The sequence below is a fragment of the Passer montanus genome, unplaced genomic scaffold (genome assembly GCF_014805655.1).
Source record: "Passer montanus isolate IOZ18808 unplaced genomic scaffold, ASM1480565v1 scaffold42, whole genome shotgun sequence".
In the NCBI taxonomy this organism is placed as follows: Eukaryota; Metazoa; Chordata; class Aves; order Passeriformes; family Passeridae; genus Passer; species Passer montanus.
Genome location: NW_024369041.1, coordinates 4,484,513 through 4,499,919, shown reverse-complemented (window position 1 = coordinate 4,499,919; position 15,407 = coordinate 4,484,513). Strand labels below are relative to the sequence as shown.

The window sequence follows — 15,407 nt, the reverse complement described above, 5'->3', positions numbered from 1 at the left end:
TTTTTTTAGTCATTCTGCTTGCCTTTGACAAACGATGCTCTTAAAGAAAATGCATCCTCTGCGGTGGCGTGGCGCTTGTCTTCAGGTATCGCAAGGGCAGAACTTTCCAAATTTAGTGGCTCAGTTGGTAGTCGCTGAAAGTTGTGAGGATTGAGGATCTCTCCCGCACCCCGGGACGCTCCCAGGCTTCGCTCCCGTTCCCTCCCAGGCCAGCAGCCCCCGCCAGGGAGGGGGTGTGCCGAGGGTGGGCTCCCCCGGCCCCGGGGAGGGAGGGCGGGCGGAGGCAGCGCCTCCCCGCAGCCCCGGCATCAAGTTACAGAAAAACTACACCCTCGCAGCACCCCTATTTACATACAAATAACTGGAGTGCCTGCGTTTATGTCACCATTCGAGAGGCTTGCCAAGGGAGGCTGTAATCCAATCAGCAGAAGCTTTAAAGGGATGTCTGCAGAGTGATTAAAAAGGGATTTTTATTTTTTTTTTAAAACTTACTACTTTTCGTTTTGTTTCATATTTGCAAAGAACTTTAATCTGAGTTGAGAGGACAAAGATGCACATGTCCTAAAATACATACGAAGAGATCAAGATGTTAAGAAGATCTCAGTTGTGTGGAAAGCGAATATGACCCACAGGGATTAGTTTGCTTGTGCTGGTTTGGAGATTAAGTCTAAATCACTGCTTAAGGACTAATAGGACTAATAGGAATTCTTGGAAACACCAGGGGAAAAAATCTTATAGACCAGGCTGGTGAAAATGGCTTTCCAAAACAGTAAGACTTTTTAAAGTTTCACTTGATGTATGATGTTTCTGTTTCGGGTTTTTGAATGCTTTCTGGTGTGTTGTGAACATTTTGGCTTTTAAACTGCTGCTTAAAATACTGGTTGTTGCTGGGCTGGAGGAGAAAGTTGGTCTGTTTGTTTGCCGTTAGCAAAGCAGTAGCCGAGGGGTATTTTTAGACTTGATTGTTAGTTTAAAACCAGAGCTCGCCTGTGGTTTCCTGAGTTTAGTGAATGGAAACTAGTCTAAACTCCTTGAATGAAAGCGGGAAACGTGAGTCTGGGCTTGGGAGTCTCTTACCTTCGGGATCGCGCTGTTGTTAAAACCTCTCTGTCGTGCAGTTTAAACTCAGCACACCTAGAAGGCGTTCACAACAAAGGGGAGAGCGAATATCGGCAAGCCGCGAGTTTGCGGGGAGCGCTCTCTGCTCCTGGGGGACGGGGCGGGGGCCGGGGGGACCCTCCAGCCGCAAAAGGCACATTTTGGACTTGCTCTGTCAATGCAGGAATGTGGGTTTGCATGATGTAATGGCATGCAAATGCTCCCCGCCGGGCAGCTGCTCCCTTAACCCTTTGTGGCGCCTGCCCGCCTCTCCCACCATCGAGCTTTCCTTGCTCTTGGGTTTGGGTTTTTTTTTTGATAAAACAGCTCAGGGTGTCCTTTCGTGCGGATGGCGTGTTCCACGTGTCCCGGCGGTGCCCGGGCTTTGTTGGGATGGGGCTGCACGGCCCCCGGGCAGAGTGGGCTTCGGAAACCAGCCTGGCACCGGCCAGCGGGTCATTAAAAAGGGAAAAAAACAGCTTTTTAAAAAGTCCCGTCTTACATTCAAACTTCCAGAAGGCATTGAGAAATACCCAAGGTGGGAGGCGGGCCTCTTCCTCCCCTCCTCAGCCTCCATTCAAGCTTGCTGCACTTTTCAGGGCTGGTGGGCAAACAAGCTGGCTCTCACAGCCGGGGCTTGGTTTGGTTTTGTCGATTGGTTTGTTGCTTTGTTGGGGTTTTTTTCCCCTCACACGGAACGACCCAGCTTTGTCAGTTCGGGCTTTTTTCGGGGCTTGGTTTGGTTTTGTCGATTGGTTTGTTGCTTTGTTGGGTTTTTTTTTTCCTTCACACGGAACGATTCAGCTTTGTCAGTTCGGACTTTTTTCTTTTTTTTTTTCCATAAGGAAAGCAAAAGTGAGCGCAATGATGCAAAGTACAGAGGAACTCTTTAGCTTGCTGAGACGATTGGGCAAAAGTCATCCCTCGTATAACTTTATTGGGCTTACGTCAAGGTGGAATTTTGCTTCTTTCGTTTGTCCCCCAATAAAATTATTTTCTCAGGCACACTCAGAGGGTGGATAATTAACATCCAGCGTGGAAAGAGCCTTAGGGAAAGTGGGGGTGACTGGATTGATTCCTTATTGGCGAGCAGGGAAGGGCGTTATGACTTACTAAGCGCACAAACATCTGCCCTACGTGTAGCTCTGATTCCAGCCTGGCTTTTGTACCGGCAGGTGAGGATGCAATGACAGGCGATACAGACAAATACCTCGGACCCCAGGACCTGAAAGAGCTGGGAGATGATTCTCTGCCTGCTGAAGGATACATGGGCTTCAGCCTGGGAGCGCGCTCCGCCAGGTACTGTGTTCGCTGCTTCTCGTGTTCGTGTGCCGCCCCAGGAACGAGTTCCTACAAACCAAGCGAGCTCTTCCACACAGCGCTGGAGTCTGTTTTGAATGGAATAGAGGGGTTGTGCATCCTTTGAAGCATATGTTCATTGCAGTTTTGTTTCATAGTCTTTATTCATGTCAGCTTCGTATGGCAGTGATACACAAAACTGAAGCTATTCACTTTTTCTGGTCTCTGTTCGTGCTCTGAACATCTCCAAGGTACCTCTCTGCTAGCAGTCTGCAGCTGCTCTAGAAACTGAGCTAGAGCAGCCAGCAAAGCCTGGTTTCTTTCGACTACTACTGGCCAGACTGATGCTCACAGTAGAGGGCTCCTGAATGGGTGTGTTGTGCTGAAGAATGTAAATGCCAGAAAAACTGAATGACAAGTCATTTGCTGTTTGGTGCTTTTATTTCTTTTAAAGGTGCTGGTGAGTAATCCAACTGAGAAAGACAACATTAAAAAAAAAAAAAAAGGCAGGTTTCCCCTAAATTTGTTGGAGGATTTATTTTGACAGGGAATGGATTACGTGTTACTAAAAACAGGCCAAAGTTCCTGTGAACCTGATAAAACGTTGTAAAAGTAATGTGCTGTCTGACTAATGTTAATTTCAGTGCAGGTATTTCCAGATCAACATTTTAGATTTTATTTTTGAATGTGGCTAAAGCCTTCAGTGTGTGTTGCTCAAAACAGTTAAAACTGTGTGAGCAGAGATTGCTTCCATAGTTGTGGATTTGCAGTGTAGTTACTGACAGTGAATTGTACTGAAGCTAATAATTAAACCTCATAAGCTGGAGCCCTGAGGGCTTTTTCCTATGCTGCAGTTTAAAGATCTGTTTTAAAAAGTGAGTTCATTGTCTAACAGCAAATGGCAACTCCCATAAGGTAAAGCTGAGATGTCTACCCTTCAGTCTTGTTTCTTATGGTTGTATTAGAAATGCAAGCATGCGGTGGAAAGTTGCTATTCAGTAGTCCCCAGCCCTGTTGTACTTGATTTACAATTTTTAGGGAAGTTAATAAGTATTTATGAGATAATACATTCATGAGAAACGCCAAGGTGCTTTAAATAGTCCATTAGCCAGAAAATCAGCAAATTAGATCTGAAGGGAGCATCTTGTGACATAGTAAACTGAATTAACAAAGTTGACATGCTGCTTTCCAGTCTGGTGTGAGCAGGGTGGTCACACAGGGCTGGAGCAGGGCACTGGGGATGTAGAGGGAACATGCTCTCTGTGCAGAGCCCCACACTGATTTACCTGACACCTTTCACTCCTCAGAGCTCTCTTCCTGCACAGAGTGCTCCCTGAGCAGGTGGGAGAGCAGATTCCACAGTCACCATCTGTTAGGGAGATCTGAGGTTCAACCCCACGTTATCTTTTCTTTGAGAGGAATCTAATATTCCCATGCTTCTGGTTTTAGCAGTGCCATTACTATCTGTTGCTGCGTAGCTCATTTTTTGTGTTGCCCATGTTATGCTCAGAGGAGACAAATACAGAGGTTTTTTTCTGTGAAGTATTTAATTTAGCAAAAAACAAAAAAAAAGTATTCTGTGGATGTATCTTACTGCTGATTCTGAGTGTAACATTAAGAAATGAACACATTAAGTATATAAGCCATCCAGCCATAACATCTTGCTTTTCTTGTCTGATTCTTTGCTTTCTATTTCTCCTGTTTCTTTTCCAATGTAAATTGCTTTAGTCCAAAAGTCAGGTAAGAAGGCATGGCATCGTGTTACATCTCTCTCATCTTTCTGCTGCTGCCATTGCTCATCTTCATTTTATTTAGCATTGGAAAGTGACATGCTTTTATTTTGGGGAGCAGGGGGTTCAGCCCTAGAAAACATCCCTCTGTTATAACATATACAACTTAAATTCTTTATGCCCTTTATCATGTAAAAGTCTGCTTAACATATGCCTACAGTGTGTAATTAAGATCCCTGTTCTGCTTCCAGCACAAGAAGGAAACGTGTGCTAAGGGATTAGAGAAATTCAATTAGCAACTACTAAATGCATGAAACACGTTGTAGAGTTCTGAGTGTGAAAAGTGTTGCTAGTTCAAAAGTGTAGTATGTTGGTGGATGTTGCTTTGTATTAATTCACGTTTTTTACTACTTTATTTTTTGTCACGTAGCAAGCATGTCTAGGCCTGCAGCATGTTTTTAGCACATACCATAATGTACCTTCCAGGGTTAAATGTAAAACACTCCTACGTTGGTTTAATTGCAACACACGTTAAGAGTGATCATAGTTATTTCTGAATAGTTTAACATGCACAAAATAATTCCCAAACATCATAATCTGTACTTAGTTGTCATTAAGCAAATTTATTTCTCCTTTCATTTCAAACTTATTACCCTTTCCTTTCTAACTACAGGGATAACTACGGTGTTTGTAACAATGTCAGAAGTGGTTCAGCCACAAAGAGTGACATCACATAAAACTTGCTCTTAGTTAAACCTGCTTCAGCAACCTGAGCTCTGTGGGCAGGCACTGTGACCTACCCACAGCTCCCCTGGGACCTGCCCTGTGGGTCGCCTTCAGGGTTAGGACATGGAGATATTTATCAAAGTTCATCTAAATACTTGAATACACCTTTCTAGATTTATTCTAAAGCCACAACATTACTGGCAAAGCAGTAAGCATCTGCTGAGATTTTGCTTATGCATATTGTAAGGAAGGGAATATTTAACTCTAGTCAAATACTTTTTATTCCATTTTCCTCCTTGTATTTATTTCACAGATTATGTATATTTTGCCGTTTGATGCTATCCCTGGAAGTTGCATGTATTAATTTTTTTGTTTTTATTTTCTGTTCACCTCATTGTCACCCGCGCTTTCTCTGATAAATGGTAAATACAACAGCCTCCGCTCCTTCAGTTCGGATAGGTCCTACACGCTGAACAGGAGCTCCTATGCCCGGGACAGCATGATGATTGAGGAGCTGCTGGTGCCCACCAAGGACCAGGTACGTGCTGTGTCTCTGCCACCAGGCAGCTGTGCTTCGTGTTTGCAGGGCATTGCAGTGTGGAGGCTGAGCTGTGCCTCCAGAGACCCTGGCTGCTCTCTTAGCTGGGGAAAGGGGCAAGAAAGGAGCTGTCAGCAAGAGATGGTGGGGTTACCATTTTCTGGGCTTGATCCTGCCAGGGGCAGGCGGTGGGGTCCCAAACCAAAAGAGTCTTTAAGGGACCAGTTGTGTCTCTGAGTGTGGGGTTGGTTACTGGCTGAGGTCAGCGAGGCTCCTCTTACATGTGTCTTCAGAGTGCTTTGATAAGCTGGGAGCAATGAGTTTTCCACTAAGCAACCTTTGTACTGCACAGACTGGGAATTACTTTGCCTGCTCTGTCCGCATGGAGGGGACTCCAACTGCTGTCCTTGTTTTGTCACTCTTGGGAAGAATTTGGCCTTGTAAAGATTAAGCTATTATGGACTCTTCAGTTTATATATCTTCCAAACACTTGTGCAATGACTAATGCAACAAAAGCAGCATCTTTTGACCCGATGATAGCGTGGGAAAGCCTTTCCAAAAGCTGGGGGTGATTGAGTGCAGTATGCTTTGTTTGTGAGTTCCCCAGCATTTTCCTTGGTGGACTTGCTTCGGATTTCCAAATCTAACTGAATTACTCAAGAGTTTCTTGATACACAGAAGTCAAAGACCTGCTAGGAAGCTGGATAAAAATTCATGTAAAAACCCATACTTGGGAAGGACTGTGGAGTGGAACTGTTGTTTATGCCCTGGAAGAGCATAAGGTGGATTGTAATGAAATAGAGCTTTTCTGCTGCTGTTTTCACTGAACATTCCTTCATGGGGGGGTTATTGATCTCAGAGGATATTTTCATGGGGAAAAGGGTTCACAGAACACGACTCGTACATTTTAAACCTTGATTGTATTAGTCTGTAAATTCTATTGTGGGATAAGCCATCCAGTTTTACTACAGCTTTTACACACAGTTCTGGTAGTATTATGGGAATGGCAGAAATTGAATTCTGTTTAGCAACAGAATGTTTGTTATTAAATTGTTACTTTTAAAGTGAAATGCTGTAAAGCTCCAATAACCTTAATTTGCAACAGCCGTCTAAGGAGAGTTTCCAAAGCTTGCATAGCAGTGATTTTGTGGTTTTGCTTGGTTTGAAGTCATAAAACAAAATCTGCAACTACTGGCACTGGAAATCCTAGGTCAGGGCTGAGCACCTAAAGCTTCTTTGATGACTTCTAATACTAGGACTTCATTAAATGTTCTTGGTATGATGTAACTTTCAGAGCAGAGGAAGACTCTTCAATCTGAGAATATATTGCATTGTTTTATGATTCTGGCTATGTTTGTGATTCCCATTAAAGTCGATGGCATGGAAGAGCAGCTAGGGTACACATAACAGGGCGTAAAACCAGCTCTCAAAGCTTAACAACTCTCAAAGAATGCGGTACTGGGAAAAATACCAGTCCTGTCTTGAGAGATTGGTAAAGCCATGATTCTGTGCAAAACAAATAGGAAAACAACAAACTATGTTCATGAGAAAGTTTTAGCTGGTTTCTCTTTCTGCCATGGCTTTTCCAAACTTCCATGTCCTGACAAAAAATATATCCATCCTCTGGAATTCCTGTGGTTTTCTGCCCAGCCTCAGCCCTAGCTTTTGGCTGAACAGGAGAAGTGCGTTTGGGGAGATGGAGAATATCCCTGCCCCTCTTTCTCATCCCTTTGTACTTTAATGGGCTCCTAGATAATCTCTGCTATGGCAGTAGAGAGCAGGGGGAAAAAAGCACCAATTTGTGTTCCACCAATGGGATTCACAGGAGCAAAGATCTTTGTGGTTTGAAATCAATATTCTAAATGTCTGTCTGGGAACTGAGAGGAGTTGAGGCTATTTTGGGAGTCACACTACTTTGAAGCAGAGTGGTCATTGCCTGTCTGTATATGCTATTTTCTCTCCTTTTGTACAGCTCAGGCCTGTCTGGAGTTCATGGCAGCAGCAAAGTCAATTATTGGGAATTAATTTTATCACAAACATCAGTATGCAAAAGAGTAAGGAACATTTGCCAACCTCTTGGTCTGGTTAAGATAGCAGATCCCATCACCTTTCCCCAGGATCCCTGGTAGACTTGGGAGACTGGAAAGGGTCAAATGAAGAAGATTTGAAACCATTCTTTACCGAACCTCACTGCCAGCATAACACATGGAATGTTAGAGAAAAGTTTCTAATCATTCTTTAGAAGCCATTATCTTCTCTGTTGTTTGCATTTGGTGGTTTATTGCTGACCCTGTTCACAGGGAACTCTGAATCCAGGCCACACTGTACCTCATAACCTGGCTGGAGCAAAGTTAAAATTTCTGTGTTCTGGCGTGTTACCTTGGATGCAGCAACTCAGACTAAATCCAAATGACTTCTCCATGGAATAATTTACATCAACCTCTGAATTTAGTCAGCCAAAGGCAGGATGACTCGGGCTGTCCATTAAATAGCAGCTTGCTGAATCACTTCAGTCTGGATAAATTCATCTGGGAGGAAGCATAAATTTTTCTGTTTGCTGAACTTTGATATTACACAGCCTGGATATTCAGTTATGCAACCAGCAGGATCCTTGCCAGCAGAACCCTCAGTATTTTTATACACACATTTGCATCTAAGTCTGCCACACCCTTTAGCAATGCATTTTTAATCTCCTTCAGTCCAGGGAGGGAACACTGGACCTGACCAAACACAGAATGGCTCCTGTGGTTTAGTGTCACTGACCATGTACTATCTTCTGGACTGCTTATATTGCAACTTATACAGGAAGATTTTTTTTTTCCTGCATGGAAAATCCAGCACCTCAACAGGCTGAAAAAATGAGATTCACAGATGTGTGCTGTGTGTAAGATGAGTGGGTCCAGCTATCAGCTTTTCCTGCTCTGTTTCTCCACCAAAATTATTAGCTGCAGACTTTGGGCTTTTGCTTGCTCTACACATGTCCAAAAGATCTGTTTGATTTCACTTGGTCAGAAAGGAATGCTTTAAACAAACCCAGTCACCTGGTGTACAGACCATGTCTCAGGACATGGAGCTGGACTGAGGAACCCCAACCAGGTGTGTAGGCAAACCTAGAGCACATCCATGGGTGCAGGAGCACCTCTGTCTAGCACAGATTATTTTGGAGTGATGGTATTTCCTTGGAATTTATATAGCTCTGTGTTTAGTTTTCCATATTCCACTGCTAAGGGAACATAAGCATTTTTCATCTGTTACAGGGAACCTGACCCCACATTTATTTGTTGATGTGTGTCCTGGGCCTCAGTGCAGTGATGCTGTACAGCTTAGCAGGCCTTTCAGGGACAAACACCAAATTGTGTTGCTCCTTTTGGCCCATTTCTTGTGTTTGTTTGCTTTGACCTATTTTTGATGATAAACTTTATCACTGAGCAAAAACAATACATTTATATTTACTTATATAAATCTTTACAATGCCTGGGACAACCTGTCTGACTCTTACACTGTTTGGTATCAAAAGTAATAACGTGCTCAGTGTGAGCTCTTACCAATCATTTGGAATAGCAGAATTCCACAGTGTTGGCTTTCTGCCTGAACCACAGGCTCTCCAGGAAATGTTGGAGAATCCCTAGTATCTTATTGGAAAGACTAAGAAAACTATCTTAATTAAACTAAATTACAACACATATTTTAAATGGCACTAATTAAGTCCACTTTGGATGCTTAATTGTCATTGTTTTGACAGCATTCATTTTACCTTTTATGTCTGATGGTGTATTTTGCTGTTTAGCATATTCAAGTTCGCTCTCTATTGTTGTTGTCTGTGCTTGAGCCTCAGGCCTCAAGTACATCTGTTACAGCACAAAGTTTAACAAAAGATGCTTCATAGAAGTGTTGAGCTGGGGAAGAGGCACCGAGCCAGGAGTGACAGAGCAAAGCTGCACTCTGCAGGGGTTTCTGTCAAAGAACACTAAATTACAGTGTCAATAGTTTTTGGAATGAAACCTGGGATCCTCATTTCTAATGAAAGAAATGCCTGAAGAGTGCAGTTTTTTGGAAACCCCAGAGTGATGGGAGTGTTGCGCGTTCTGGCCAGCAACACAGCAGCTATCTGCCTGCTTACCTTGTGGAAGCTTCTCAAGAGAAGTACTTTTGTGTGTTTATGACTGAATTTGCCACATTTACTTCTAATGCTGATATTTCTATTCAGAATAATTAATTTCCACTACCAGTCTATGTCAACATATAAAAAACCCCAGGTGGGAGTAGTAAGATTTTAGAAGAGTGTGCTTGGCTCTGGTTTGACTTGAACCCATTGAAAGTGATTTGAAAACAGCCCGTGAGGTTTCATTCCAAACAGGCTGCTCTCTCTAGCTGCATTTGCCTCTAAGCAGCAAACAACCTACTTACAGGAAACACTGACATTTTTAACCATCTTGAGTGAAGACTGTGTGTTGCTTCTCGACTGTCTTGTATTGATGTTATTTATGATGGTGCTTCTTAAACTGGGGAGATGCTTTCATATCACGCTGGAAATAGGGGCAAACAGTATTTGAAGTTTAGTTGGTTTAATTTCCTAAGACAAGAGGAAGAAAGGAAAACAAGTATTTTGCTGGAATAGCTTTGCTGCCCAGTAGGAGGATTCATAGTGTGAGGGATGTTGTGGGGCAGAGGATGTGTGAATGTCCATGTGCGTGGGCAGCAGGAGGAACAAGTCACACCTCAGGGAGTTAATTATAGCCTCACAGGGTTAAAGTTATTTCTGTCCACATGAGTAGGGGCAGTGGCACTCCACCAACAGTGCCCATGTTGGTTGTGCAAAACCAACCTCCTCCTGCCTTCCAAGCCTCACTGAAACTCCCAGGGAAGTTATTCCCAGGTTCTGCTTGAATAAGGATCTATCCAATGGCATCCTCTGAGGGGTGGTATTACACTGCCTGTCTATATGGTGTATGACTGCAGTACAAATGGTAATTTCTTTTTTTTTTTTTCAATCTTTTTAACCTGGCACATTAAAGTAAGTAAAGACTGGGGAGAGACATTCCTGAAACTAGGGGAAGTGCAAAAAATGGGCAAAAGGAATGTTTGAAGAGACAAGAGTTTGAGTGGGTATTTCATGTTTCTGTTATGGGATTTCCTGTAATTTAACCCTGGAGGTATCAGCACTGTTAATTGGAGAGGACCAGATCTAAATATAATGTAATTATATTAACAAGCTTGTATTTAAGACAAATGTTTCTAATGTTAATTTTAATTTTCCATTTCTCTGTTTTGTTTTGAAGCACCTGACGTTTCAAAGGGAGTTTGATTCTGATTCTCTCAGGCACTATAGCTGGGCTCCAGACACCTTGGACAATGTTAACCTTGTTTCCAGTCCCATCCATTCTGGGTAGGTCACTTAACAGTTTTCCTTTATCTGTAGATGTGGAACTGCATTGTTAGCTGCAGAATAGAGCCTGCTGTAATGGCTGATAACATGTCTGTTCCTGCTCCACTGGAAGCCAGTGGCAAAGTTCACACTGACTTCAAGGAGGGTGCTTAATAACAGGAGGCAGTCTGAATTCTTGAATATCAAACCAAAAACTTGCTTCTGAACTTAGTTTTCCGAATGCCTAAACACTGTAATCCTGCAGGCTTCTCTTTCAGAGTCCTGTTTTGCTTTTTCTTTTGCTTTTGCTTTGCTTTTGTTTGCATTGTGTTAAATTATTTGGAATATGAAATCAGAGATAGCAATGTTATGTTTTCTGTTCTTTCATAGAGGAAAAAAATGGGGGGCTTTAATTTGGTCTGTTATTTTATTTATACTTCAAGCTCCTGCCTAGTCTCCAATATCTGCAGTTTGATGTTGGTGGTGCTATTTGTTTACTTTTGAGTCATCACTGTAATTTAGGTGCTTCTTGACAGTGCCATACAAACTTGATTTAAATGCAGTAGTAGTGATGTCTGAATGCATATTGTAAAAATTTGCAAATGAATGTGTAAGTAATCTTTGCATATTATTAGATTGCCTAGTGTAAATATTTGTTGTTTAGTTTTTGAGATCAGGACATAAAATCTCATATCCGCTCCAATTTACTTCCCCATTTTGTGACTAATTACATTCTTACCATAAAAATGAGTGCGGCTCATACCAAAATATTTAATTTCCAATACAGCAAGCCCCACAAATCTAAAGCTACACTCCCACACTGCACATCTGCACCTGCATCTGCTGAACAGATCTATGCAGCAGTGGATTTTTAGGTCCCAAGCTGATAAAACACTGCACATGATCAGTGCTAGCATTAAAATGTCAAGAATTGCAGCATGAAAAGGTGAAGACTGTTGGTTATCATGGAATGGTGCATCAGCAAAGGACCTCAGAGAGCTGGTAGCCCAACCCTTTCCTTTGCTGTAGGATAAAAAGTAGCCAAACGTTCCTGAAAGACGTTTAATGTCCTAATAATCACTAAAAAGAAGAGATTCTATAGGCCCCAAGCTTCAGGATTCCACTATCTTTTGTTTTACTATTTCTTCCCCTAATGCTGAGCTTAACATTTCATTGCTGCAGACTGAGCCTGTTTCTTACCCATGGTGGGTATCCATTATTATGTCCATAGTGGGCGTGGAGAACAAGATCTTACTGGTCTCTTAACAATTGTTTTCTATGTCTGAAGACGTAATTCTGCCTTTTAGACTAAAATGTCCCAGACCCTCCTAGATGGTGCTTTCCCCATGCTGTTTGCAGGCCAGGATTGCCACCTCCTTGGTCTGACACATAGCACACGTATGCAATGAGAGTTATCCATTTGGTAATTTCAGTTTGTGCTGGTGAATGTTTGTGATCTGCTAGAATTTCTTGGCTCTCTCTTGAAACACTGAAGTTTGGTTAATTTTTACTGGTGTTGTGTTTAAGTGTTTGGTTTTTCCCCTCTGCTTGCATTTGTCTCTATGGTATTTCAGTTTGCTGATTCCAGCCCCTTTTTCCATTTTTTAGCAAGAGAGCTTTTAATTCTGATCCTATTTTCCAAAGACTTTTCAGACCTTTTTTCTAATGACATTTAGGCTAGTACCTTGTGCCAGGACAGCACAGTGAAATATGCCCTTGCAGTTCCCTGTCAGTGTACCAGGAAAGCACTGATGATATCTTTTTTGAGGTAACTTCTCAGGTGATCCTGCACTTACCTTATCTGTACTCTACCTCTATTGCTTGCTGAGGTACCAGGGCAGTACTTCCACATATCAAAGAAGGAATTCAAATTCATTTGGCATTAATTGCTCTTGCCACTTTTATCTTTGGTTTGTTTTTATTTTGAGACTGGTGGTAGAAAAGGTGTAATGTCTTGACTGATTACCTTGATCCTTTAGGCCCTTATAGAGTGATTATTAAATAATTTATTCTTGAATATTTCCTGGTAATTTGGGTTAGACTGGTCTAAAATTTTCTGGTTTCTTCTCATCTGGATAGAAGATAGGTCTGATGTTTTCATCCTGCCAGTCCTCTGGGACAATACTTGCCTGCCCTTAGGTCTTCAGCATGGTCACCAGTGGTTCCAACCCTCCAAAAGATATGTTCTGTGGACATGGGGGCTTTCACACGAGATCTGCTCCCTTGGTACCTGGGCCCTCTCAAGTGCAGAGGTGGTAAAGCTGCTGCCCAGAGGGGAGCAAACTCTGGGGCTGCATGGCAGGGAGGGGACAGATATCCTCCAAACAGGTATAGCTCTCCAAATGGGCATAAACCAAAATATTCTCCAAACATGTATAGCTTTTCTGGCCCATTACATTTCTTATTTGACATAGAAAATCCATCAGAAATGATGTTCTGAGGATACAGTTCCTTTGTCAGGAAAAAAACCCCAAACAAATCTCACTTGTTGCTTATTTACTTTTCAGTTGTGTCCCCATATTATAATATCCTGTTTGATTTTCCTGGTTATCTTCACCTGGAGGCAATCAACAGATGTTCTAATCTTCCATCTGATATGCAGAGGACCATGACTTTTCACATCTCTTCCGCCAGTCTTTTCCTGAACAGCAAGTCCTTTTCTGCTTGTTTGGGGTGCTTCATCCCTGTCTTTGTCCCCAGTTCTCTCTGTGGCAGGGGCTGCCAGCCCCTGTGGTGTGGCCAGGCTCTGCCCCCACTGCTCCTGGCCATCTCCATCATCCCAGGGCTCCCCTTGTGCCATGCCAGGAGCAGCGCTGCTGCCTCTGGTCACTCTTCTCCTGTTTGCCCACTGTCAGGAGAAAAAAACATCACTGTTTGTTCTTATTTCCTCACCCAGGCAGAAGGGGAGCTCTGGGAGCAGGATGTGGAGATCCAGCAGTGTATCAGTGAAAGGAGGAGAAAGTAGAAATTGTTGGCAGTGATTTCAACTCTTCTGGTTTTTCCTTTTTTCAAGCCAAGAGAATGTTTTATGTTTTTCTTCTTGAGTTCAGATAAGTTGTTTTGCCAGCATATGTTTTGAGCAGGGTCCATTGTAAGCAGTACATTGAAATGCATCATGAATCTTGAGGCCTCTGGAAGGGTAGAGACCCTCACCAAAATGACCTTCAGCTGTCAGATGTGAGCTTACTCCTGCAGCTTTCCCTAAGTAAAATGTGGGTGTTGTCTCTTCATGTTGCCTTTAACTCCTTCCTTTTCTTAGCTGAAAGAAAGAAAGGAGTGTGCCACACTGCCTTCCAATATTGAAAAACTCAGAAATAATGAATCCAGTCTTGCAAAATGGAATAAATCAGATTCTTTATAGTTTACTGCATTTTAAATTCTATTAACTACATAATTTAATAAGTAGTATGATTAAATATTACATAATATAATAAGTATATTAACTGTGTATAATTTATCTGCTGTACACACAGAACTCATTTTTGACAGCAGTGCAATGGATGGCATGGACTGATACTCCTTTCAAGCATCCTGCCACACATATGTTTGCACATTATGCTTTGAAAAATAAACTGCTTTAGAGAAGTGCAAGAACTGGTTTTCCATGGCACACAGGAACATGGTTTTGGAATTTAATGAAGAAATTGTGTTGCAATAAATTCTCTGCTGATTAAGTAAACAGCAAATGCTTTTCTCCTTGTGCTTCTGCATTTTCCAGAGAACTTGTAGAGTTGTGCTGGCTAATTAAATGAACCCTCCCTTACAGATTTTTTTTCCATGTGTAGCATATTTTATATTACATATGTCACAATATGTGAAGCAAAAGCCAAATAATTTCTAAAGCTGGCCTTCAAACATGTTGCTTTTGTTATTTTTGTGATTGTTACTTTTTCTTTGCACTTATTATTGATATTTTCTGTTGCTTGCCTCTAATTATCTTACATTAATTTTCCCATTTGCTTTCTAAATTATTTTGCAGCTATTCCTCTCCACTCCCCCAGTATGATTCAAGGTGATAACTCGGTGCTTTCTGTGAATCCTCATTTTATTTTGTTTTTTAAACTTTTTTTCCCACAGAGTGTGTGTAGATGTTTGTAGTGCATCCAACCACATCCTCATCCCTTCCATGTATCCAAGTAGAAATGCTCATTAGCCTTTAGCATTGTGTTTTAGAGGTCATACTGTAGTTTCCATTGTTAGTGCAACATTAATTTAGGTAAGCATCAGCTACTAATGTTTTTAGCTAGAAAGTGCATGAAATACTGTTTGGAATTGTTGTTACTGTTTTACACGGTAAGTTACTAATCGGAAAATTAAACAAGGAAATAATTCATTACTGAGCTGCTGACAGTGATTGCCTTTCTCTGGGAGCAATGTGCACAAAGGCTGGTCTGCTGCAGGTTTTGTCTGCACTGGAGGCTGCAGTTGGTGCAGACACGAAGCTGGAAGGGGCAGGAACCAGGTTGCTGAGGTTGGACCAACCTTAAAATCTACAACCTGAACATCCCTGGTAACTCAGGGACTGATTTTTGTAGGCACTTAGTTTTGACTTCTATTGATTTTTTTTTCGTTATGAATTTAAGACAGTTGATTTAGGTGCCTAGACTCTTACATACTTTCTGTCATTTAAGTAGTTTGGGTACAGAAGACA

At 42.1% G+C, this 15,407-nt stretch overlaps 1 protein-coding gene across 6 annotated transcripts in view; it reads left to right on the top strand.

The window, feature by feature from the left end:
- Positions 1–15,407, top strand: part of ANK3 (ankyrin 3) — a 339,725-nt gene that overhangs the window by 266,340 nt on the left and 57,978 nt on the right. For 3 of the 6 annotated variants that reach the window (XM_039719715.1, XM_039719714.1, XM_039719717.1), the window contains exons 24-28: positions 2,274–2,397; positions 4,126–4,137; positions 5,289–5,391; positions 10,671–10,777; positions 14,736–14,768. In XM_039719715.1, the coding sequence (XP_039575649.1) occupies positions 2,274–2,397; positions 4,126–4,137; positions 5,289–5,391; positions 10,671–10,777; positions 14,736–14,768 (379 nt within the window). The remainder of the gene's footprint in view (positions 1–2,273; positions 2,398–4,125; positions 4,138–5,288; positions 5,392–10,670; positions 10,778–14,735; positions 14,769–15,407) is intronic. The other 3 variants (XM_039719719.1, XM_039719720.1, XM_039719718.1) reach the window with 1 other exon arrangement.